This window comes from Heliconius melpomene, chromosome 7 (genome assembly GCF_056956725.1).
Source record: "Heliconius melpomene rosina isolate 202511_hmr_F chromosome 7, ASM5695672v1, whole genome shotgun sequence".
In the NCBI taxonomy this organism is placed as follows: Eukaryota; Metazoa; Arthropoda; class Insecta; order Lepidoptera; family Nymphalidae; genus Heliconius; species Heliconius melpomene.
This window is the reverse complement of record NC_140395.1, coordinates 1,513,153-1,534,142: the sequence shown is the minus strand read 5'-3', so window position 1 is coordinate 1,534,142 and position 20,990 is coordinate 1,513,153. Positions and strand designations below refer to the sequence as shown.

General features: G+C 35.8%; 4 protein-coding genes across 4 annotated transcripts; 2 read left to right on the top strand and 2 right to left on the bottom strand.

Moving 5' to 3' along the window:
* The first annotated feature begins 2,867 nt into the window (after window positions 1-2,867).
* Window positions 2,868-9,425, top strand: LOC146537225 (uncharacterized). The gene is made up of 2 exons (XM_085188591.1): window positions 2,868-2,948; window positions 8,816-9,425. The coding sequence occupies exons 1-2, from the start codon at window positions 2,904-2,906 to the stop codon at window positions 9,380-9,382; spliced, it is 612 nt and encodes a 203-aa protein (XP_085044717.1). The 5' UTR covers window positions 2,868-2,903; the 3' UTR covers window positions 9,383-9,425.
* A 1,485-nt stretch (window positions 9,426-10,910) lies between these two features.
* On the bottom strand, window positions 10,911-11,965 carry LOC146537224 (chorion class CB protein M5H4-like). Its single transcript, XM_085188577.1, has 2 exons — window positions 11,809-11,965; window positions 10,911-11,519 (listed from the first exon to the last, which is right to left on the bottom strand). The coding sequence occupies exons 1-2, from the start codon at window positions 11,851-11,853 to the stop codon at window positions 11,019-11,021; spliced, it is 546 nt and encodes a 181-aa protein (XP_085044703.1). The 5' UTR covers window positions 11,854-11,965; the 3' UTR covers window positions 10,911-11,018.
* A 3,668-nt stretch (window positions 11,966-15,633) lies between these two features.
* LOC146537223 (uncharacterized) lies at window positions 15,634-16,667 on the top strand. Its single transcript, XM_085188573.1, has 2 exons — window positions 15,634-15,772; window positions 16,010-16,667. The coding sequence occupies exons 1-2, from the start codon at window positions 15,728-15,730 to the stop codon at window positions 16,604-16,606; spliced, it is 642 nt and encodes a 213-aa protein (XP_085044699.1). The 5' UTR covers window positions 15,634-15,727; the 3' UTR covers window positions 16,607-16,667.
* A 1,438-nt stretch (window positions 16,668-18,105) lies between these two features.
* LOC146537222 (uncharacterized) lies at window positions 18,106-20,309 on the bottom strand. Its single transcript, XM_085188585.1, has 2 exons — window positions 20,157-20,309; window positions 18,106-19,905 (listed from the first exon to the last, which is right to left on the bottom strand). The coding sequence occupies exons 1-2, from the start codon at window positions 20,202-20,204 to the stop codon at window positions 19,663-19,665; spliced, it is 291 nt and encodes a 96-aa protein (XP_085044711.1). The 5' UTR covers window positions 20,205-20,309; the 3' UTR covers window positions 18,106-19,662.
* Between the last annotated feature and the right edge of the window lie 681 nt (window positions 20,310-20,990).

The window sequence follows — 20,990 nt, the reverse complement described above, 5'->3', positions numbered from 1 at the left end:
TTTAATACACAGGTGAAGTCAACGCCGTCCTGTAAAATAAATAGAATTTTTCATTGTAGATAGATGTATGCAAATAAAGTTGACAAACTTAAGATTGCACATTTTTTTTTATATAAAATATTTATAAATTTTCAATCATTTACTAATCTGAGTAACTTTCGTGTTCTAATATCATTATCATTTAAAGACAATATTCGTATATTGAAAACTAAAGTTTCAGTCAATTCAATAAAAAAATATATTTTAGCATTTTTCTCAATTTTGGTGCGAGTTCCAATACAATGATAAATTTCTCCAATATGAAATTTTCTAAGCAATATTATTTATCAAAAATTTATGCATTTCTTGTATTAGGCTGACGATGATGATGATGCTTCTGAGCTCTACATAAAGGCTATATAAATTCATTATACATATACTATTTTTAATTACTAGTTGTTTCCGCATAAACCATAATAAGCAGAGAGAACAATAGTGTTAAAACACTCCCAAGCTCCGATTTCTGGCCGAATTTAACTTGTTTACGACGCTGTCCAACTGTGCCAAGACGACCTCAAAAAATACTTTTAATATGAAACCAGTTTTGAACGAATATTAAAATCATAACTATTAGCAGATTTTTCCCGAATAGCATATGGAACCTGGAGCCTGGCCACTCTGTCCATCACTTTTCGTCCAAGTTTCGAGACATCGTTTGTTGGTGGTGGTTGGTGGAATGGTATACGTAATAAATATAATAATTTATCCGAAAAGTGGTGATCGAACCCACAAACATCGCTCATATTGGCAGAAGCTGTCCAACGGCCTCATATCATAATCTATCAATCAAAATCAAAAAGCAGCTTAACGCTATATCCCGCACACAGACGGATATGCAGACGGAACTACTAACTAATGTTACGACAGCCCGTTGCCCATTTTCCACCGAGTTCATTTCCACGCCGAGCTTTGCTTCGACACCAGCGAAGAAATTAAAATATAAATTTAAATAAATATATGATTTCCTCGAGTAACGATTGAACCCTCAACCATTTAGTTAACAGTCGCACATTTCTACCCCTGCGCCACGACTAGCCTGAACTGGTGATCGACCACAGATATCGCTCGTATCTTCAGAAGCTGTCCAGCATACAGTAATTCTTCAACTGGCCACGATAGCTGCAATCTAAGATAGACTGACGCCATCCATTGAGACATCACTATCAATTATTACATGTAAGTTACAATCTGTTCTTGAAACGTGCTATATTACAATTTTACTTATCGCCTTATGAGGGCAATAATAAAATACAAATATATTCATTCATTGTTTCTAAGAATTAATGCTGCGAAAGTATATTTTTAATGTACGTATCAGGGTAGGCAAAGGAAACCTGGAAACCTAGTGTTAAGCCACTTAACATGAAATGTTAAAAGAATTTGACGGAAACTGGGGAACAGAGTGTATTAACACTAAATTCCTTCTGCCTACGCTTATGTAAGCGGGATAAAGCGTGAAGCTGATTAATTTTTTAAAATAATTTTTTTCGTTATTTTTTTTAGTCCAAGCTAGCTAGTCTAATTATAAATAGATATAGAATTATATACAAAGCTAATCTATATTAGATTGGTACTCATGTGAAATTGCTGTAGAGGCAAATATTGGTAGAGCTAGCCGCAGACATTCCATTATGCTAACCAAAAGCCGCAACGCCAATATGTTGAAATCCTCACATATGTGAAGGTATATGAAGGTTCTAGCATATTGATCCTATATAAATATGTATGTTTAACTACGTGTATACTGTTTTACGAGTATATAGGCCCTAGTGGCGCAGCGGGACAGCCTGACTGTAATCGTGATGTTATAGGTTCGATTCACATTTGAAGCAATGATTTTGTTTTTATTTTCTTGCTCTGGTAACAGGACAACGGAGGGTTCCACCACTCATCACGCAGTGTCTTGATAATTTTAAAAATCTAAAGATAAATTTAAAAAAGGCCAAAGAAAGAATATTTTTAAATTATCTACTCGCTATATATGTTTTTTCCATTATTTTTATTGACTGTTGAGTTTGTTTGGTTAAGCGCATGAATCTCAGGAACTATTGGCTCGAATTCAATTGAATTTTTGTGTTGGATTTAGCGAGGTAGGCTATAAATTGTATACACTATGTTAATTATTTCGATGTAAACAACAATACTTGTGGTCTGAGTCTTCTTAGGTACATAGAATGAGTCATGTGTAGTATATAACTTTAAGCTTTTTACATTTAAATACAAGGGCGAAGTCGCAGTTTCACGCTATTTCTTAAAAAAATAAATCAGCTTCACGCTGTATCACGCATACAGCAGGGTAAGCTGAGGGAACCTAGGGTAAGACATCCCGTTCCCCACTTTCCGCCGAATTTTTCCAGGCATTAAGTACGTGTTGTGTGGAGGAACTTAATGCTTGGCTTCTGCCTTAGCGCCAGAGCGAAAAAATCAAAATATTCATAAATCATAATTCACTCCCTCGAGTGGGGATCGAACCCACAACTACGAGTATAGTCACATCCTTGTACCTCTGCACCACGACAGCCTCTCGGAAGCTAGTACTTAATAGATGATAATTATTATAATTGTATTACCTTCTTGTTGAAGTCTTGATCTTGAGTAACTCAGTAAGGAAGACGACAGAAAGAATATTAATAAATGCTATTATTATTTCGGAGTTATAATAAACAATTGTGTCAAACATTTTTACAACATTAAACGAAAATTTAAATGATAAGAATTGAAATAGTTTTGTTTATGTAATTATTAATTTCCATACATAATTGTTAAGTAACTAAATAAGTATATAAGGTATTGTTTTAGATATGTTTGTATTCAGTTACGTATAATTACTTCATAGAAAAGCCAAAAAACACCATATTAATAAAATGTATTACAAATCTGTTGCTTTGCTATCAGTGATGTTAATTCAGGTGGGTAGAATAACGTATTTATTTAATTTTGTTTGACACATGACACATTTGTCATTTTCGGACTAAAAGTAATCGCTGACGTTTGTTTTGGTTGACACACGTGTTAGTGAAAATATATCTTTTTTAGTGTTGAAACTCTTTATTTACTTAGTGGAAACATTATATAATAATGTAAATAGATCCATACTAATAAGGTAATTGGTAATAGTGAGTAGTTGTGCTGTTTTATAGTTTAGATTAGTGTTAGTTAATAGTTAGGTTATTTTATTTTAAGATGGACCCTGATCCTCCGCCTGACCCCCCTGATCCTGGGGGGGGTAATGTAAATTCTACAGCTCAAGTGTTTAATAGAAAGAGGCAAGTTGAGGAAACATCCTCAAGCCAGGATATTATTAAAAAAACTATTATAGACCCATCCACCGCCACTCCTTCCATCCAGAATGTATGGACCCACCCTGCCTTATCCGATGCCCCAAAATCCTATATTAGTACTGATAAAGGTCCCTTTATTGTGTATGTGTCAAGGGAATCTCCTGATCCATCTGCAGGGACCTCTATAAGAGCCATTAAATTTGGTCAATTTCTCCATACTAATAAAATCACTGATATAGTTAATGATGGAGTTAAAAATGTGGGTCGCAATAAAATCAGTGTCCAATTTACATCTGCTGATGCAGCAAATAGATTTTTGAATAACCCTGTTCTTAGTCTATGTAAATATGTTTGTGTAATCCCGACATTTAATATTACAAGGATGGGAATTGTAAAAGGAATTCCCGTTGAATGGTCTTTGGAAGAGTTTGTTGGCTCACTGATATTCCCTAGTGCATGCGGAGAAGTTATAAAAGCAAGACGAATGAACCGCAAGAATGTAAGTGAGGGTGTAGTTACATGGGTTCCAACTCAAACTGTTGTAATTACTATACGTGGCCAACAATTGCCTGAAAGAGTGTTCTCCTATAAATCTGTCCTTAATATTGAACTTTATAAATATCCTACAATCCAGTGCCTTAATTGCTGTCGTTTTGGTCATGTTAAGTCACAGTGTAGATCAAAGCCAAGGTGTTATAGGTGTTCCCAGTCTCATACTGGTGATGCATGTGACATCCGGCAGGAAAATTCAACCTGCATCCATTGCACAGCTAAACATTTTGCAACTGATAAAGGGTGCCCTGAGTTTGTAAGACAACAGAACATTAAGATGGTTATGTCGCAAGAGTGTATTTCCTATATGGAAGCATCCTCTCGGTTCCCATCTGTCCAACGTTCCTATGCAGATGTTGCTAAGGAAATGTTCTCACCTCCTGTTTTCACAAACCCCCAACCCCAACAAAGCAGACCTGCTACTTCCTCTAAATCCTATTGTAAAACAGTTTTCCAAGCTCCCCGTCCCCACGCTCCTATGGCAAAGGGATACAATAGACAAGCTCACCAGTCCATTATTAGCAATTGTTCCTCGTCCCTTCCTAATGGTTGTGCACTAAATCAAGGTTCTGACAGTCCAGCAGAATCTACAAAGGATCTGTTAATTGCTTTGACTGACACTCTTGTGAGCATAATCTCAACTGCTGATGAACTTCCTTTACCGTCCTACGTTGCCCAAAACCTACTCAAAATCTTTAAAATCCTCAACAATGGCTCCACTATTCTTCCTGCAGTGGAATAGTAAAAGTATTCGTGCTAAAAAGCATGAACTACTTTCTATTATTTCTCTGCATAATCCTGTCATTATTGCCCTCTCAGAAACATGGCTGGTGCCTGACTCCCGATTCAGGGTGCCAGGTTTCGCCTGTTTAAGGGAGGACAGAAATGACGGGTATGGAGGTAGTGCTATCCTCATCCAGCACTCTTCTCCATATTCCCGTATTCCTCTCCCTTCTCATAGTCAACAGTTGAATGCTGTTGCTGTGAGGACCCTTGGTATTTCCTTCCTTTCTGTTTACATCCCTCATCCTTCCCCTTCCATCTTTCTAGAGCTTAAGTCTATTATCTCTTCGCTTCCCAGCCCTGTGGTGGTCCTGGGTGATTTTAACACCCATCACACTTTGTGGGGGTGTTACTACTGTGATGGATTTTCGCCTTCGTTGCTGGACATGATTGATGATGTGGATCTCTGCATTCTCAATGATGGATCACCGACTCGTAGGGTTAATCCAAATCAGAACCCTAGGTCTGCTATTGATCTTTCCTTATCTTCTCCTTCTCTTGCTTCCCAACTATCATGGTCTGTACTTCCATCTACCCATGGTAGTGATCATTTCCCGATTTTGCTGTCCTTAAATAATAGACTTCCTTCCACTCCTAGTCCTTCCCTTCCCCATAGATTTAATTTAAAAAAGGCCAACTGGAACGAGTACGCCGACTCTGTGGATTGCATGTTGTGCAATCTTTCTGAGTCTGGTAATTATGAGAGTATCTTTGTTTACTATGAAGGGTTTGTCTCTGCTATTATGTCTGCTGCTGACCTACATATCCCCAAATACCGCTCCATTCAGAATTGGATGCATTTCAATCCCTGGTGGGATCAGGAATGCTCTGATTCTGTCCTTCGGCGAACATTTGCCGAGGAGTCATACGCAGCCTGTATGACTATGGAAAATTTTATCGACTACAGACGCAAGGATGCGAAGTTTAGAAATTGCATTTGGAAAAAGAAAAAACGTGGTTGGATAAGTTTGTGTGAATCCCTTAGTCCTCGTTCCTCTCCTTCCCTTGTTTGGACAAATGTTAAGAGATTTCGCCGATCTCTTAACAATGTCAGCAGTCCCAATTCCAATAATCCTTCTGTTTGGCTCAACGATTTTGCAAACAAATTGGCTCCTCCTTTTGTCCCATCCCAAGATTTATTTATATCCACGCCGGTTGAATCTTCGGAGGAAATGGATCTTCCTTTTTCCTTTGAAGAACTTAAAAACGTCTTAACGGATTTAAAGGATACCAGTCCAGGTGAGGATGGTATTTCTTACTCCTTTATTACAAGATTAAATGATAAATCTAAACACCATTTTCTAAACATGATAAATAAAATATTTCAATCAGGCAATATACCCAACTCATGGAAGTCCCAAATTGTTATCCCTATCCTCAAACCTGGAAAATGTCCTTCAGATTTTAATTCCTATAGACCCATTGCCCTGGCATCTACTATATCTAAGATTGTTGAACGGCTTTTGAAAAATCGACTGGAATGGATAGTGGAAAGTAGGAATATCTTAGCGCCCTCTCAGTTTGGCTTTAGAAAGGGGCTAAGTACTATTGATAGTCTCAGTATTCTTACTACAGATATTCGACGAGCCTTTGCCAAAGGAGAGTATTTGGTTGGTGTCTTTTTAGATGTCGCATCTGCATATGATAATGTTCTTCTTCCGGTGCTCAGGCAGAAATTGCGTCAGCTGAGTATTCCGCCGAGGATGTCCCATTACATATGTAATCTGCTGACCGGGAGATCGGTATCTGTAAGACATCCGCTTCTTACTATACCTTCCAGACTTGTCTGGAAAGGTCTTCCTCAAGGTTCAGCTCTTAGTCCGCTGTTGTATAACATATACACACATGACCTTGAATTATCTGTTAATAATTTCTGTAACATCCTTCAGTATGCTGATGACATCGTCCTCTATTACAGCTCAAATTCTATGGAGGACATAACTTTTCGCTTAAATACTGCCTTGCACTATCTTAACCAGTGGCTCTCTGAGCATGGCCTGGCATTGTCGGTAGCTAAATGTCAAGCGGTCGTGTTTACAAAAAAGAGAGTAATTCCAAATTTTCAAATTTTGTGTGATAATATTCCCATTCATCTAACAGAAAACGTCAAATTTTTAGGCATAATACTTGATAAGCGATTGAACGGAGTTGCTCATGCTGAATATCTCAGCAGGAAATGTGAAAAAGGCATTAATGCTTTGAGAGCTGTGTCTGGTGTGTGGTGGGGCGCACACCCTTATACTCAAAAACTGCTGTACAATGCTATAATTCGCAGTCATATTGACTATGGATTATTTGTGTTAGACCCCTTTAATAAATTACCTACTGAAAAATTAAACCGAATACAATATAAATGTCTTCGGATTATCCTAGGTGCGATGAAGTCTACTCCTACCAATGCATTGCAGGTGGAGTGTGTAGATCCTCCACTTCCTATCCGCCGACAATTCCTTTCCGATCGATTTGTGAGTAAAATGTTGCAGCTGTCTTCCCATCCTCTACGGTCTAAGCTATCTAAGCTAGCTGATCTCATTCCTCAAGGCAAACCTTTACCATACCTGCTTGATAGCTTCCTTAGACTTACCTCTCTTCCTAATCCTTTGACTTGTTTTCCTTCTAATCCACTATTCCTTACACCGTATAACGCCCTAGTTCATTCTCCTTGTATCGTCACAAATCTTGGCCTAACCAAGGGAGATCCTGGCACCAACACAAAATTTCAATCCATAGTAAATGAAAATTTTTCAAATCACATCCTCATCTTTACAGATGCATCAAAGCTTTCAAAAGAAAGCTGTGTTGGTGCAGCTTGCTGGATACCAAAATTCAAAATTATATTACAATTTAAATGCCCTCCCGAATCATCTGTGTTCACAGGCGAGGCTGTTGCTTTGTTAGAAGCAGTCCTGTTTACACATTCCCACAATTTTAAACAGACGGTTATTTTTACTGACTCACTAAGCTGCTTAATGGCCTTAAAGGGAAGCCCATTTTATAGTAGATTGAGATCTTCAATTGTTTTAAGGATTCGTAAAGAATTGTACTCTTGTCATCTAAAGGGTTTGGATGTTACTTTGGTGTGGATTCCAGGACATTCTGGAATCAGTGGGAATGAATCTGCAGACTCCTGCGCTAAATCAGCTATTCAGTGTGGCACATTAGACCATTTCTCCAATTCCGCCCAAGATCTGATGTCCCTTGCGGATATTCATCTGCATAAGTCCTGGAATAATTCCTGGAGTGAGTCAAAATCCCATAAAGGTAAGTATTACGCCCTTATTCAACCTGATATTCCTAGGCGACCTTGGTTTTATTCTCAAAGGTTTATTGAACGGAGGATTATTACAACAATCTGTCGCTTACGTCTTGGGCATGCTTCTACTCCTGTACATCTAGCTAAGATCAGGGTCAGGGACCACTCTCTGTGTGAATGTGGCCTGGACGACGGCTTCCCTTCCCACATCCTTTTCTCTTGTCCTAAGTTAACTCGTCCCTTATATGATGTCCTCCCTCATAAAGTCCCTCGTCCTTTAAATGTTCAGTGTTTGTTAATGTTTGTGTTTAGTCCTTTATGTAATTTTTTATGTAAATATATTAAACTTAACAAAATAAAACTTTAAATTAACCCCCATGTAAAATATTATTTATTACTAATCTAATGTGTTGTGTATATATTGTAAATTTGTGTTTGTTTTGTTTTAGGTGAAGGCTGTACTAACACAGGATCTCTTTTTTTTACATGTATTCTATAATTGTGTATATTTATCTTTTTTATTACCGGTCAATTTCCTTCGTGTGTTTTCCATACAACGTGACATTGGCGAAATGAATTGTGCTCAACTGGCACGCTCGAAACGCCATATTTCGATTTTAAAAAAAAAAAAAGTAATGGTCGCGGGGACATTAAAAATTTCGGACGAAACGAACGAAACCTGGGAATCTTGGGTTAAGAGACTCCGTTCCCACTAAGACACTTCCGTTTCACACTTTCCGCGATTTCTTTTCGAGGAAATGAAACCATTAAATATTTAATTTCCTCGAAAAAGGTTAGTTATTTAGAAAATTAAAAAAAAAAAATTCTCGACTTTCATATAAATGGTAAAATACTCAAATAAAACAAAAAAATATTGAATACAAAAATTCTGTTTTTATAATTTTAGATGATCACTGGTCAATGCATCAGAAGTGCATACAATACAGCTCCATACACTAATGAAATGATTGCTGCAAATATCGCTGCTGATGCTGCTGCGGCTCCATACCCAGCTATGGCATATCCTGGAATGGCATACGCGCCAGATATAGCCGCCTATGGTGGAACTGGTCTTAACTATGGCTTAACTTTAGCCGACTTAGCTGCATCTCGTGGAGGCGGTCTTAGAATCAAGAGTTCGTCCAACATTGAACCAAGTGGAGTGACGGTCCAAACTGATAGTATGGCAATTGAAGGTCCCCTTGCTGTTAGTGGGCAGATACCGTTCTTAGGCGTGGTGGCTTTAGAAGGTCCGTTAGCAGCTGGTGGTACCGGAGCAGTAGCTTATGGTTGTGGAAATGGGAACGTTGGTATTGTAAGTGAAGGTGTTGAGTCAATTGCTGCTCCATGCCCAAGTATGGCTTCTGCTTACCCTAATGCCCCTGGATACCCTGGTGCCCCTGGATACCCTGGTGCCCCTGGATACCCTGCTGGATTAGTTCCAAATAACGGTTTCATGGGACCTTTATATTAAGTTTTTATTATTTATTGAAATAAAATTGTTGATTCTTGATAAATTGGCCTATTTCTTGTTTCTTCTTCATTTTGATTGCGAAGCTATAAGTTTAATTAATGTCTTTTGTAACTTCATAGATGAAAAAGTATTGAAATATTAACTAGTGTTGTAATGTTCATCATATCTATATTCATTTTCCTTCAAAGTAGTAGCACTTTTTTTTGTCGCTTAGAGTAAAACAGCTGTGGGGGTAAAAAGAGTAAATTAATATGTGATGACAAGGTTATCTCCATAATTCTTAATAGGTTTCATTTTACGGGGTGCCATATTAAGCAGCCCTCAAAAAATATTTATAAACTTTATTTCTACAGTGCAGTGTATGTATCAATTTTAAATCAAATTTAAAAATTTGCAGGATATTTTTTAATTTCTTTTATTCAGTCAGACGCTTGACAACTGCTCCACTGCAGGTCCCAGAATTGAAAACCACAACCATACCAATAAAATACGAATAAAATTACAATTACAACCTTAAAATTACAAACGAAAAATAATATATCAAAAAATAACACGATGCGTGAGGAACTAAACGTTTTAGTACAGTTACTCTATCTACCCTGCCAAATGCGGGATAGAGCGTGTATCTAAAAAATAACAAGTGAAAAAGTCTTGACACACATGATGAAAGTAACTCTCGAAAGCCATGGCTAAAGAACTGAGCTGAATGTTAAACAATGTACTAAGTAACCCATATCTATAGGACTTGACACCTTTAGAACACAAAGCGTGGCAGGTGAGATGTCTCCTCGCCGACGCTGTACAGAAAATTGTGTCAACGTATTTATTTTTGTTTTAAAAGGCATCTTTGCCGTTTAGACTTAAATTTATTTTGTTAGTCCACACAGATAAAATATGAAGATTATAATTTTAAGATTGCCATATAAAAAAACAAAGAATATAATTCTTAAAGGATCACTCGCGTGTTTATCTGTCCGTCACAGTAATCTTCGAGCTACTAGACTATGTACTAAGTTTATATTTATTTTTTCAAATCCTTTTTTGTGAACCAAAAATAAAGGGGTGAAATTAGACAATATATAGTAATGATATTGGGAAGCTCAAAAAGAGTCCTTTCTTTTTGAGATTTCCAATAAATTTCTCTATTTGTATAAATTAATTAGATATTTTTCAATAAAGTTTAAGTTGAACTTAACATTGTCTGTAATAGAAAAGAGTTTTTAACTATTTTTATTATTTATAAATTATACTATTTATATTATATATTCTTTTTTATTTATAAAGTTGTAACCTTAGAGTCTTTCGAAATTGATATGTCCCTTTTCTCCGTTCGATTTACCATGCTTATCAATTTCTATTATTAGTCAAAAAAAAACTACCAATTCATTCATGGTCAGGTTCTGATCACTAAACGGAGTATGTCAAAAACGAATTTAAAGTAAAATACTCATACTACAATCCAATATTTAAATACTTCGTATAGTTCGTAGGTTGACACAATATAAAACAGCAGAAAATAAGACGGAAATTATTCAAAAAAACAACTTTATTAATCAAATAAAATCAATACAAATTACAATGCATAAAAACAATCAATATTTACTAATTAATATTAATTAATTACAAAATATTTACATTAAAGAATGCGACTTAACCCAGCAAGAGCAGGATAACCGAAAGGTGCAGCCATTGCAGGAGTTGGATTACGCATGGGACAGCCCACAGGGGCAACAGAAGGGTATTCCTCGTTCAGAATACCAACGTTGCCATTTCCACATCCGTACATAACAGCTCCATTGCCAAGTGCCGGCAAAGCGCCCTCCAGAGCAATAGTACCCAAAAATGGCAATTGGCCATTGACAGCCAAAGGACCTTCTATAACCAAATTCTCTGATCTCAGGAATACTCCATTAGGAGACATTGGAGATGAACTGGTCACGGCGAATGTTCCTGTATTAGAAGCGGAGAGTGCGCTTAAAGACAGACCCTGAGCGTCATACGCCATGGCATTCGTAGGTGCATAGTTATATGCCATGTTTGGCATTGGCGCATATAAATTGTAGGCGTCGATTGCAGGGTTTACCCTATTGCCGTATAAACCAGCTGTGAACATGCTAATACTTTGGGCTGTGAGCATCTGTAATGGAATTTTTTTTTTTCATAAAATATTATTTTGATTTCCGCCGTCAACATTTGATTTTTCTTGTCAGAGCGAGAGAATAAAAACAATTTAATACCTCGATACATAATTAATACCTCTACCTGGGTTACATCACTCGGGGAAATGAATTATTTTCATCTTCTCGCTCTGGTACCAAGACAAGACAATGACAAGTCTCAAATGTCTTCTATGTCTCAAAAGCACCCTTTTTTCGAGACATTACGAGACCAAGTGAGAAGCTATAAAAAATAATTTAAAATAATACCTCAACAAAAATGGCGACAAGGACAAGAACAGTTTTGGTAGTCATGTTAATTCTTATAGCTGCGTATAAAAACAACAAAACAAAATAAAATTAATGAATAAAACCTAAATATTTGTCGTTTTATACTAAAAAGGCCTGTTTGTTACATAAATATATGACATAATAGTAATTATGATTAAATTTTTAATAAATATCGATTACGGTGTAAAGAGTTTTGCAAGTGCCTACAGCATGTATGACAACGTTATTGTGTATTATTTATTAATATATCTATACATATAACAAAATTGTAACTGATCACTCTCTGTACGTAGGCGATATATGAGAAAGTAAATTAATGGCGGTATTTATCAATGGTTATATGAGAATTCAAATGTATTCTCAAACTTTGAATACATTTCAGTAATACTAGATATAAATTTTACTTTATAGTAAAAAATATATTTTTTTAATTTTCTTCTTCTCAGTCGTTACGCTCTTGACAGAGCGGTCGTGGCCATCAAGTAGTCACGATTTTGGCTTTTGTTATTCTTGCCGCAGTTTCACGCCATTTCCTTCTGTTGGTCGCCATTCTAGTGCACTCATGCAATTTACCGCCCACAGCTGATTTTACTTGGTCAGTCCATCGCATGGGTGATCTACCTCTTGGTCTGGTACCATTTACTCTGCCTTGCACCACGAGCCGCTCTATGGAGTCGTTTCCTTTTCTGGAGATGTGACCGAAAGTGCCAAGTTCTTGGAGTATGGACACATTGGAACATAGCCATGCGTCGTTTTATTTCCTCCATGCATCCGCCTTTGCTTGTGATTAAAGTCCCAAGGTATATGTAGGACTGGACAACTTCACAATTCGCAATATGAGTCTCTTCCGGCGAATTATTGTTAGCGCGATCCACAATCATCATCTTTGTTTTACTGCGATTGACCTTTAATCCAAACTGAAGGCTGACATATTCCATCTTTTGAAGCAGTTCTTCCATATGCTGAATACTGGAGGCGAATAAGGTTGTGTCGTCGGCGTAACGCAAGTTTGCAATATTGTAGCCACCAACCGCTATACCATCTGTCCAGTTCTCAAGGATGATACGCATTATGAGCTCAGTGTAAGCGTTAAAGAGGAGCGGTGATATTATGCACCCTTGACGGACACCCACGCTTGGATGGAAGTTGCTCGATAGTATGCCGTCCGTTCTCACTGAGGCAGTTCCTCCTTCGTATAACTGTCTAAGAAGGTGTACTAAATGCTTTGGTGTACCCATTTGCAGTAAAGTGTTCCATAAAACTGGCCATTTCACAGAATCGAACGCTTTGGAAAAATCTACAAAGCAGATGTAAACGGGTTTGTTGAATTCCCGCGCTTTCTCTACAACTTGGCGTACGATCAGAATTTGTTCCCTCGTACCTTTACCTTTCACAAATCCAGCTTGCTCTGGCGCAATTTCCCTTGACAAGTAGGACTTCAAACGCTCATTCAGGATATGTAGCAATATTTTGCTTGCGTGTGATCTAAGTGCAATAAGACGGTAATTGCCACATTTTTTTGTAGAACCCTTTTTATGTAAAGGAGTAAGAACTGTGTGAGTCCATTCGGTTGGCCATATCTTATTACAAATTGTATGAAAAATTCGAGTACCATATTCACCTAATGCTTTGATAGTTTCGATAGGTATTCCATCTCTTCCTGCAGCCTTTTTATCCTTGAGATGTTTGATGGCAGCCTTTACTTCAGACAAGAGTATATCCGGCTCTAATTCTCCTTTATGAGGTTCTGTTGGTGAAAAATTGCGCGATTGTAGGTCCTGAAATAGAGATTGACAATAGGTTTTCCATAACTCTGAGATCTTATCGAGTTCAGTAACTATTTTGCCATCATTGTCTTCAATAGCCCAAGATTTAGGGGACAATGATTTGGCGATGAAACGAATCTTGCGATATAAATCTTTGGATTCATATTTTACGGCGTGACTTTCAATTTTATTGCATATGCTATTGAGATAGGTGTTATGATCTCGTCTACACTGCGCTTGAATTTGAGATGATAGTCGATTCAAGTCCTTTACGTCGCAACCTGTGGCTTTCTTCTCGCGCCTTACATCTATTAGTGACAGAGTAACATCTGTCATCCAATGTTGCCTTTTGTGCTTCGTCACTGGTGGATTTGAGTCTTCAACAGCGTATGAGATAAGCTGTTTGGCTTGATCCCAAAGTGTGTTAATGGTTTCTTCGCGATGTTCTGCGGTAGTCCATTTGTCCCAGTTGTTTTCAACAGATTTCAGGAACTTTGGGGTATCTAGAACTTCTAGTCGCTTCTGTGCTTTTTTGATTCTGGCGGCTCTTAACTTTACCCGCAGTTTAGACATCAACAGTTGGTGATCTGATCCACAGTCCGCTCCTGGTAAAGTGTGGGTATTTTGAACAGATGTTCTCCATCGCCTCCGTATGAGAATATAATCAATCTGATTACGGTGCTTTCCATCAGGAGAGGTCCATGTGTATAATCTTCGGTGATGGTGTTGGAAACAACTATTTGCAATCGTGAAGTTATTTTCTGAGGCGAATTGGATTAACCGTTCGCCTCGTTCATTACGTTTTCCTTACCCAAAGTTACCCACACAGTCACTAAGATGGCCAGATTTAGCTCCAATCTTAGCGTTGAAATCACCTAAAATTAAAAGTCATTCTCTATTGGGGATTTTGGCGATGGTAGTCTCAATAGCAGTGTAAAAGTCCTCTATGACCTCGTCACTGGATGTGCTGGTAGGGGCGTAAACTTGGATGAGATTCAGGTTTACAGGAGTTGCTCTGAGTTTTAAAGAAATTATACGGTCACTTACAGGTTCGTAACCAATTACACAGTTGTTTTGGTGTTTGGAAATGAGGAACGCTACTCCATTACGACTGGTGCCCTCATTACCAGAAAAATAAATGACATGGCTGTCAGTAAATATGTGTCCGCTATTCTGCCAGTGTGTTTCGCTCAGACCACAGATATTGATCCCATTTCTGGTAATCTCTCGTTCTAAGATAGTCAATTTTCCGGGATCGAGAAGGCCTCGAACATTCCATGTGCCTATCTTCTGGTTAGTTCGGAGTTTCATAGTTATTCCAGTATCTGAGTTTCCACGAAGGGCCTGGTTTCCCACTGCCTCGTGGCCGTTAACCAATTTATCACCGCACGCCCCGGACGCAGTGCGGCGCCGGTTGCTAAGCGGTTCGTATGGCGATCGTGATCTTCTTAAATGTGCTTCCATTTTAATTTTACCTTATAATATAATTGTAACTGTTTATCAATTCCAAGCTACAAATCGAAATATAATAGTTTTAATAACAGCTATTTTTTAAGTATACTTGCATTTTTTTTATTCTTTATCATTTACTTTTTATCATTTTTAGCCTGGAGTGAGGCGTTCAGACAGACAGTACAGCTAGGTGCTATAAAACATTTATGGAAAACCCTTCGATACAAAAATTAAATAGAAATAAAAAATAAAAACATTTGGGAAAATTTATTTTCTTTGTTTATGTTTTGTCTCAAGCCCAAATGAATAGACTATAGTGTTGAGACACTACAGTTTCCATCTAAATTCAAGACATTCCATTATGTACTTATGTATTTTTTATCCTATTGGAGAGGGGATAAGGGGAATATAATTTAATTCCAACAATATCAAATTCATACATGTCAAACTGGTAACCCCCTTTTATGGATTCGGTTAATTATAATAAACAAATTATAATATCTCTTAGTATGTTGATAGTAATAAAAATAGTAACTGCAATATCCTATGTCGATACAGTTCTTGTACTTTTAAGCAATTACTTGATAATTGATCTTACAAATCATCGATAATATTATATAGAAACTATATATACTAAAAAAAAATAAAAAAGTTATCATTTCGACTCGAATCCGAACAAAATGAAGTTTTTTATAGTACTTTGTCTACAGGCTGTTATTTTCAATGTGAGTTTATTTATTTTTTAAGATATAATTTTATTTTACGAGGATTTGAATAATTTGATAAGTTTCTTAGATACATATTTTTAGAAAACGAATTAAATATAAATGTAGCGGTACTCGAAATCGTAAGTCTATAATAATGCGACTCACTTGACCTTTGTATTATATAAGTTAGATTTTATTTAACCCAAATATAATTATTTTAAAAAATGTAATTTAATAATAACTTTTTACTCACAGAGAGCTTGGACTATGCCAGCACTACAGAATGGTCCATTACCATACAGTGCTGGGCAAAATGCAGCAACAGGACCAGCTGGCACATTAAATCCAGGACTGGCAACCACGTCAAATTCATTAGCCAATCTTAACAACTACCCACCAAGTGCATATACGAATAACCGCATAATGACTAACAATAAACCATCTATTAATACGAACTTCGCAGGTGGCAACGTTTTGGCAAATGAAATTACACCAAATATGTTCCCTAATAAGGGTATAGTAAATGAACAGATATTGAACAATGCTCTACCAGCAACAATCACTAGTGCCAACTTCGTGCCAATCGCAAACATGCCAACTGAGGTGCTTAACAATTTACCAATGACGCCAGTTATATCTGAGATTGTTCCATCTCTACAGTATGGTGATATAACAATGTCTGGAGATTTGCCAATAGGTGGCACTATAAAAGTGTGTGGCTGTTTCCCAGTCTACGGCATGATAAATGTTGATGGTAACGTGCCGTCTACTGGCACGGCAGTAGTAGCAGAGTCGTTTGGCAATCATTTATCGGAGGTGGTATCTCAATATGCCAATCAAGTCATTATGTAATTTGGTGATAATTGTTATGTAAATACTTAGTATTATAAAATAAATTATAAATAATTTTGTATTTAATTTTTATTTTTGACTGTAGTCTCTGAAAAAGGCTTTTACCTATGGAGTTGCAATTGTTTAGTGTTCATTGAGTGTTCGACTGTAAACGACTGTGGCTGTGAGTTCGATTTCTCTTGAGGGAATGATCATCAAAAATAAGTAAGTCTTGACACACTCATTCAATTCCTTCATTTATTTCGAAAATCTCACGTGGAATTGAAAAAATAGCAATAAATTACAAGTGTAATGCGAATCCACCGTAGTTGGCATGCGCTCAACTCTAAAACACTTTTGAAGACACACCTTTAGGGTTTTTTTAAGTTGATATACCCACCTCTTATTTTAATATAATAATAAAACATAATAAATGAATAGACAATAATCATGCTTGATTTTTTCTAAAAAGCATTTTGAAATATAAAAAATATGTAAAAAAATACTTGACTGTAAATTTGACGATACTTATGTATTGAATTTAATTATTATTATTAACTCAGTGAGTTATCATTATTTTGTATAAAGTAAAAAGTTAATAGAAAATTGTATTTTTTCCAATAAATTTACATTTATTTTGACACGAATTCAAATATTTTACTTATGTTATGCAGATTAATTACAAGTAATTATGTGATATTTATAATTAAATATACTTAATAGTAACAATAAATGGAAAGATGCGTCACAAGCCGAATTTTTAGGCCAATAGTGTTTTTCTATCGCTCTTTTCACAGGCACGCTGGCTGGGCTCACTCGGCTCGGAACGTGACAATGAGTCAGGCTTCTTCGTGCATGCAGCCGGCGTTCAGCGATTTATAAGATACTAGCGGACACGCGCAACTTCGCCCGCTTATTTGTACTCTTAGGGGGTGAATTTAAAAAATAAGAATTATTTTTAGAGAGTGCTGTATTTTTGAATCATGTAATTTATTTTCATTATAATATCATTAATGTGTTTTTATTAAATTATCATTAGAATAAAATAGGCAGAAGGTTACTAAATAAGTCTAGTTAACGAGCAATAAAAATTATATATATTTTGCTATTTTAAGATATCATTTTAACACGTTTATATTAACTTTACTCGTATCTATCTAGGTATATATGAATCGTGACCGCTCCAGAATAGTTTGGACATCATTTTACTTAAAGCTAAAAATTAAGGATGAAGAATAAATAAAATACTTTTACAGGACAAGATCAGCTTAAAGTCAAAGTCAAGAACTTTTAGAATTGTTTTATTGAAATTTTATTATTTTGAATTAGAAAAATAATTAAATCTGCAAATAAACACACAATTGTACTCTGTACTTACCTATCTACCCTGCCCAGCTAAGAAAAAAACTTAATAAATTACAATTAATGATTCATTAATTGTAATCTATTATGTTTTTTTTCTATGTTGTGACTGCTTGATAATATTAAATTGGTTCTATTCAACAAATGAAACGTAAAAATAAATGTGCAAGTATTTTCTTTATTGTACAAACACACACATAAAAAATGCTTACAGGAAGTTTTCAGCGGCAGTTATACAATTTCAATATATGAAGATTATACTAAACATTTACAAATAATTAAAACAACACATATGAGACACTAGTTCGTATTATAACTTTGTGTTATCAAACAGCATTTTGAAAACAAAAAAGCTTCAAGAGCTTTTCTAGATTACTACTCATCGCCTGCAACTTTGTTTTTGTAGACTTTAAAACGTAAATCTCATTTATTCCAGTTTCCGTAGAAATTTCGAGAAATCCGCTTCAACTTTTTACTTTATAATTATAAAGCTTGCAGTTTTGTCTGTGCGTTGTCTGTTACTCATTCTGTAACGGAACAGTTTTATATTCATAGACTAAGCGATTTTAAAATTATTTTAGAAATATGGCATGTCATGCAATGATGATGTCTTGTATAAAACGAAATTGTGAAAGATTCACTGAAATATTAATAAAACACCTGAAATAAGGATAGAGATTATGAACAATAGAGGCGAAGAATTCTTTGTGGTATAAAATATTGATATAAATCGTTAACCGCTGACATTTATATCGATCTGTGAAATTATTGAATTTTCTTCGAATCAAACCAATATATTTTACGTAAAATCAATTTAAATATACAATAACATATCTAGTCATCGTGCAAGTATGAAGATGATAAAACGGAGAAAAAAAGAAAATAAGCCACCTTTCACAGTTACTGCTTACAACAAAAAATAGAAAGCTTACTAACTTGGAATGATTAATAATATTTAATTTTGGCGGTCATAGAGTTGTCTTTAAAACGTTAAAACTTTTAAAGACAGTTATTAATTGTTGTCTGTATAAAATATCAAACATCTCATATTTCAATTGTGTTGAGTGTTGTAACAAAAATTTTGGGCAAAAAAAATTAAGGGGTAAGTAAATTTTGGGGTGTCCACAAGTCAAGTGAAGTTATATATTATAACTTTTACGCATTGTTCATTCGAAAAGAAAATAATAAAACATAAAAGAAAATGTAAAATCAAATTTGCACAGCCATCTACAGTCGACGGAGGCCAGGACTCCACGAGTCATCGACCATACTTATATACATATATATTAGACTCTTCTGTTGCTTAGTCGCACAGCACAGCCAAAACTGCTAGATTTAGAAAATTTAAATTTATTATGTAGGTAAGTTAGACCATTGTCTCATTTACCTACATAATATCCAGTTAGTATAAATGTAGCACTTCCTCTACATTAAGAGGAGCACTCTTCCGGTGGCTGATCTTTTTATGGTGAAAGCATTTCGCACCCACCTCGAACGCTGGTTCCAAAGGAGCTTTGAGGTTCTTAAATTTAGATTGCTGCAGGAGCTAACGGGGCACGGTTGCTTTGTGATTGTGAATTTTACATATTCAAGTTCACGAATAGTTCTTAGTAAGAATTTAGATGTAGATATAAACTAAAACAAACATAGTTACAAAATGTGGCAAAATTACATGATATATACTGAAAATACTCAGAAAACACAATTGTCTAGTTCTAAAAGATATAGGAACCGTATGGGTAACCACATCCTCCTACTCCTGCAACCGTAGTAACCGGTGCCACTGGGGCTATAGGGCCAAGTATTGGATAACCTAGTGGCAGTGTTTCCGACAGAAGGCTACTAACGGTGAGAAGTGATAGAGTATCCGCCAGGGAACTCGCGACTGCGTTGGATGCGACTAAAGCTGGAGCTGATGCCATTACAGGAGCCGACCGTATGCACTGAGCATAGGTGGTCTGTAAATAAAAAAAAAGTAGTTATTGATTTGTTTCAAAATAAAAGAAATGAATAATTTTTTTTATGGAAAAAGGACAAGGCAAACGAGCGTTCTGGTCACCTGATGGTAATCACCGTCGCCCACGACCCCGTGAGACACCAGAGAAGCGAGGCTACAGGCGCGTTGCCGGCCTTTAAGGTGCATTAGATAGTATATTTTGTGGTTTCTTAGAATATACTTGTAAAAATCTATAAGAAATACAATAATTACCTGCAAAACTATCGCTCCAATAACGAAAATCAGCAACACGGCTTTCATTTTGAAAGATTCTTTAATTATAGTCGAAATATGTACAAAAAAAGGTTTATATAGCCTACGGTGTCATAACCTTTATCATAGATTTGTAAAATGAATGCACCTAAACACGAATATGTGTGCATTTGAATTTCCAACAGTGATAAAAAATTGGGAAATTTTGTGTTGCAATCCCCGTTATGTATGACGAGAAAAGTAAGTTCGATTTAGTGTTCATTAAAAATAACACACTTAAACAAATCAAATTAGTTAAAAGAATATAACGAAAAGTAATAATTGCTTGTATTTTATAAAAGGTATATCTTCATAGCATCATTAGTATATTAGATGGATATATATTTTTGATATGCTAACTTTTTTGATAAGCTAAAGTATAAAAATTTAAATGTTAGTAGCTGCATGTGTATTTATAATATGAAAAATTGCTTATCTGTGGCTAGTATCAACTTTCGAAATCATAGTACTTAGCTAAACGTGACATTTAATTATTAATTGTAACTCAAAAGAAAATAAACGCTCTATAAGATTAATTAAACTCGAACAGTGCTTAAATTAAATTAATTGATAGAAGTTACTAACGCCGCTAGTAACTACACCGCTATTGCTGTTCCTATAGCGCCTTACTGAAACTACGCCCTTTTTACTGTTACAATTTATATGGACCGAATGAAACTTTTTTCCTTTAATGAAAACAATACATTAATGAATTTAACTTCTTAATAAAGTAACATAAAATAAAATGTATTTATTGTTTTTGCTCTAAAAAACTTAAAACTTGCATAGCTAAGT

What these genes read in the sequence shown, in the direction of transcription:
- LOC146537223 (XM_085188573.1), top strand. Translation starts at nt 15,728, where the DNA reads ATGAAGTTTTTTATAGTACTTTGTCTACAGGCTGTTATTTTCAAT. An exon ending in TACAGGCTGTTATTTTCAAT is followed by an intron (nt 15,773 to 16,009) that starts GTGAGTTTATTT and finishes TTTTACTCACAG; the next exon opens with AGAGCTTGGACTATGCCAGC.
- LOC146537222 (XM_085188585.1), bottom strand. Translation starts at nt 20,204, where the DNA reads ATGAAAGCCGTGTTGCTGATTTTCGTTATTGGAGCGATAGTTTTGCAG. An exon ending in TTGGAGCGATAGTTTTGCAG is followed by an intron (nt 19,906 to 20,156) that starts GTAATTATTGTA and finishes TTTTATTTACAG; the next exon opens with ACCACCTATGCTCAGTGCAT.
- LOC146537225 (XM_085188591.1), top strand. Translation starts at nt 2,904, where the DNA reads ATGTATTACAAATCTGTTGCTTTGCTATCAGTGATGTTAATTCAG. An exon ending in TATCAGTGATGTTAATTCAG is followed by an intron (nt 2,949 to 8,815) that starts GTGGGTAGAATA and finishes TTATAATTTTAG; the next exon opens with ATGATCACTGGTCAATGCAT.
- LOC146537224 (XM_085188577.1), bottom strand. Translation starts at nt 11,853, where the DNA reads ATGACTACCAAAACTGTTCTTGTCCTTGTCGCCATTTTTGTTGAG. An exon ending in TTGTCGCCATTTTTGTTGAG is followed by an intron (nt 11,520 to 11,808) that starts GTATTATTTTAA and finishes ATTCCATTACAG; the next exon opens with ATGCTCACAGCCCAAAGTAT.